The 2,887-nt window shown below is 59.2% G+C and overlaps 1 protein-coding gene across 1 annotated transcript; it reads left to right on the plus strand.

Moving 5' to 3' along the window:
- The first annotated feature begins 847 nt into the window (after positions 1 to 847).
- On the plus strand, positions 848 to 1,999 carry LOC138364845 (filaggrin-2-like). The gene has a single exon (XM_069324823.1). It carries the CDS (start codon positions 848 to 850, stop codon positions 1,997 to 1,999), a length of 1,152 nt encoding a protein of 383 aa, XP_069180924.1.
- The last annotated feature ends 888 nt before the right edge of the window (positions 2,000 to 2,887 follow it).

Consider the following 2,887-nt stretch of genomic DNA (forward strand, 5'->3'; position numbering starts at 1 on the left):
AAGCCATCTGTGGAGGTGATTATGTCCGTACACGTTCAGGAGGCCGGTCGTGTTTGGCTTGTCAAGTTCCTCTTCTGGAGACGGACTAAGAGGCTTGCGTCTGCCTAGAGATGGGCCCCGAGATCCTTCACACCCACCCTAAAGGCCCTTCACACCCTGCAGCCCCCTCACACACACCCTACAGGCCCTTCACACCCTGCAGCCCCCTCACACACACCCTGCAGGCCCCCCCTCACACACACCCTGCAGCCCCCTCACACACACCCTACAGGCCCTTCACACACACCCTGCAGCCCCCTCACACACACCCTACAGGCCCTTCACAACCTGCAGCCCCCTCACACACCCTACAGGCCCCCCCTCACACCCTGCAGGCCCCCCCTCACACCCTGCAGGCCCCCCCCTCACACCCTGCAGGCCCCCCCTCACACCCTACAGGCCCCCCTCACACCCTGCAGCCCCCTCACACACACCCTGCAGGCCCCCCCTCACACCCTGACACCCTTCACATCCCTATTCTCCATAACCCTGGTTTTTACTTTTGCTTTTGAGCTCGAGACGAGGCTGCCCACGGCACCCAAGGAGATGGATATTTCTTGGAAAGAGCTAATGACTTTGTTGCTACGGTACTAGAGGAATTACTCGTTAATCAGTGGGGGGGGGGGACAAGAAGACGGCATGTTGTCACAAATCTCCCTCCCTCCTCCACCACATTGTTCCTGGATTGGTGGCATCGAAGCATTCTTAAGAATCACAAGCAGTGCGGTACAGTATTGAGTTGCCAGTCCGTAGAAAAGCCGACTGTTATGCCTAACCGGAGTCATGCGATCCCGCCGCAGGGACAGACATGCTGCGGCAGGAACAGACAGCCTGCGGTAGGAACAGACAGGCTGCGGCAGGAACAGACAGCCTGCGGCAGGAACAGACAGCCTGCGGCAGGAACAGACAGCCTGCGGCAGGAACAGACAGCCTGCGGCAGGAACAGACAGGCTGCGGCAGGAACAGACAGCCTGCGGCAGGAACAGACAGCCTGCGGCAGGAACAGACAGCCTACGGCAGGAACAGACAGGCTGCGGCAGGAACAGACAGCCTGCGGCAGGAACAGACAGCCTGCGGCAGGAACAGACAGGCTGCGGCAGGAACAGACAGCCTGCGGCAGGAACAGACAGCCTGCGGCAGGAACAGACAGCCTGCGGTAGGAACAGACACGCTGCGGCAGGAACAGACAGCCTGCGGCAGGAACAGACAGCCTGCGGCAGGAACAGACAGGCTGCGGCAGGAACAGACAGCCTGCGGCAGGAACAGACAGCCTGCGGCAGGAACAGACAGCCTGCGGCAGGAACAGACAGGCTGCGGCAGGAACAGACAGCCTGCGGCAGGAACAGACAGCCTGCGGCAGGAACAGACAGCCTGCGGCAGGAACAGACAGCCTGCGGCAGGAACAGACAGCCTGCGGCAGGAACAGACAGCCTGCGGCAGGAACAGACAGCCTGCGGCAGGAACAGACAGCCTGCGGCAGGAACAGACAGCCTGCGGCAGGAACAGACAGGCTGCGGCAGGAACAGACAGCCTGCGGCAGGAACAGACAGCCTGCGGCAGGAACAGACAGCCTGCGGCAGGAACAGACAGCCTGCGGCAGGAACAGACAGCCTGCGGCAGGAACAGACAGCCTGCGGCAGGAACAGACAGGCTGCGGCAGGAACAGACAGCCTGCGGCAGGAACAGACAGCCTGCGGCAGGAACAGACAGCCTGCGGCAGGAACAGACAGCCTGCGGCAGGAACAGACAGCCTGCGGCAGGAACAGACAGCCTGCGGCAGGAACAGACAGGCTGCGGCAGGAACAGACAGCCTGCGGCAGGAACAGACAGCCTGCGGCAGGAACAGACAGCCTGCGGCAGGAACAGACAGCCTGCGGCAGGACCAGACAGGCTGCGGCAGGAACAGACAGCCTGCGGCAGGACCAGACAGCCTGCGGAAGGAACAGACAGGCTACGGTAGGCTTGCTAGGATCCTAGCCACTAAGCAATCAACAGCCACTGCCTTTTTCCCCTACTCAGCTGTCATAGGAGCGTGTCCCGTGGAGCCGAAGATTCCCCACCTTCCTCGTCCTCACTTCGGACTGAAACAAGTTCGAAGCGCCCTAGTTCAAGCTACTAGTAACCTTGTTACTAGCAGCAGCCCCGAGGTGGAGGGAGGGGGGGGGGAAGAGGGTCCTAGTAAGAACAAATCCACAAGGGCCGTGACGAGGATTCGAACCTGCGTCCGGGAGCATCCCAGACACTGCCTTAATCGACTGAGCTACGACAGGGTAAAAGGTTCAATCACCGCTCCGGTAATGAGGGTTACAGATGCAAATTCCTAGTAGCATGTTGAGAATTGCTGTATTAACACCACTCTCTTCTTATTGCTTCTGTAATATTTAAAAGTTACGTTTGAATTTCAGTAACTTCAAGACAGTTGATTCGGCTGGGGGATTTTTGTTTTAAGTCGTTAAGTAAACCAGAGCTGTTTATGCTCTGTGCTAGCGGAGCTAGTATGGTGTTCGAGCCACACCACCGCCATACTAGCAGCGACGGTGTGGTCGTGGAGCCACACTAGGAGCGACAGTATGGTCGTGGAGCTACACCACCACTACACTAGCAGCGACAGTATGGTCGTGGAGCCACACCGCCACTACACTAGCAGCGACAGTATGGTCGTGGAGCCACACCACCACTACACTAGCAGCGACAGTATGGTCGTGGAGCCACACCACCACTACACTAGCAGCGACAGTATGGTCGTGGAGCCACACCACCACTACACTAGCTGCGACAGTATGGTCGTGGAGCCACACCACCACTACACTAGCAGCGACGGTGTGGTCGTGGAGCCACACCACCACTA

Source organism: Procambarus clarkii, chromosome 15, assembly GCF_040958095.1.
Source record: "Procambarus clarkii isolate CNS0578487 chromosome 15, FALCON_Pclarkii_2.0, whole genome shotgun sequence".
Classification (NCBI taxonomy): domain Eukaryota; kingdom Metazoa; phylum Arthropoda; class Malacostraca; order Decapoda; family Cambaridae; genus Procambarus; species Procambarus clarkii.

Coding starts and splice junctions, on each gene's coding strand:
- LOC138364845 (XM_069324823.1), top strand. CDS start 848: ATGCTGCGGCAGGAACAGACAGCCTGCGGTAGGAACAGACAGGCTGCG.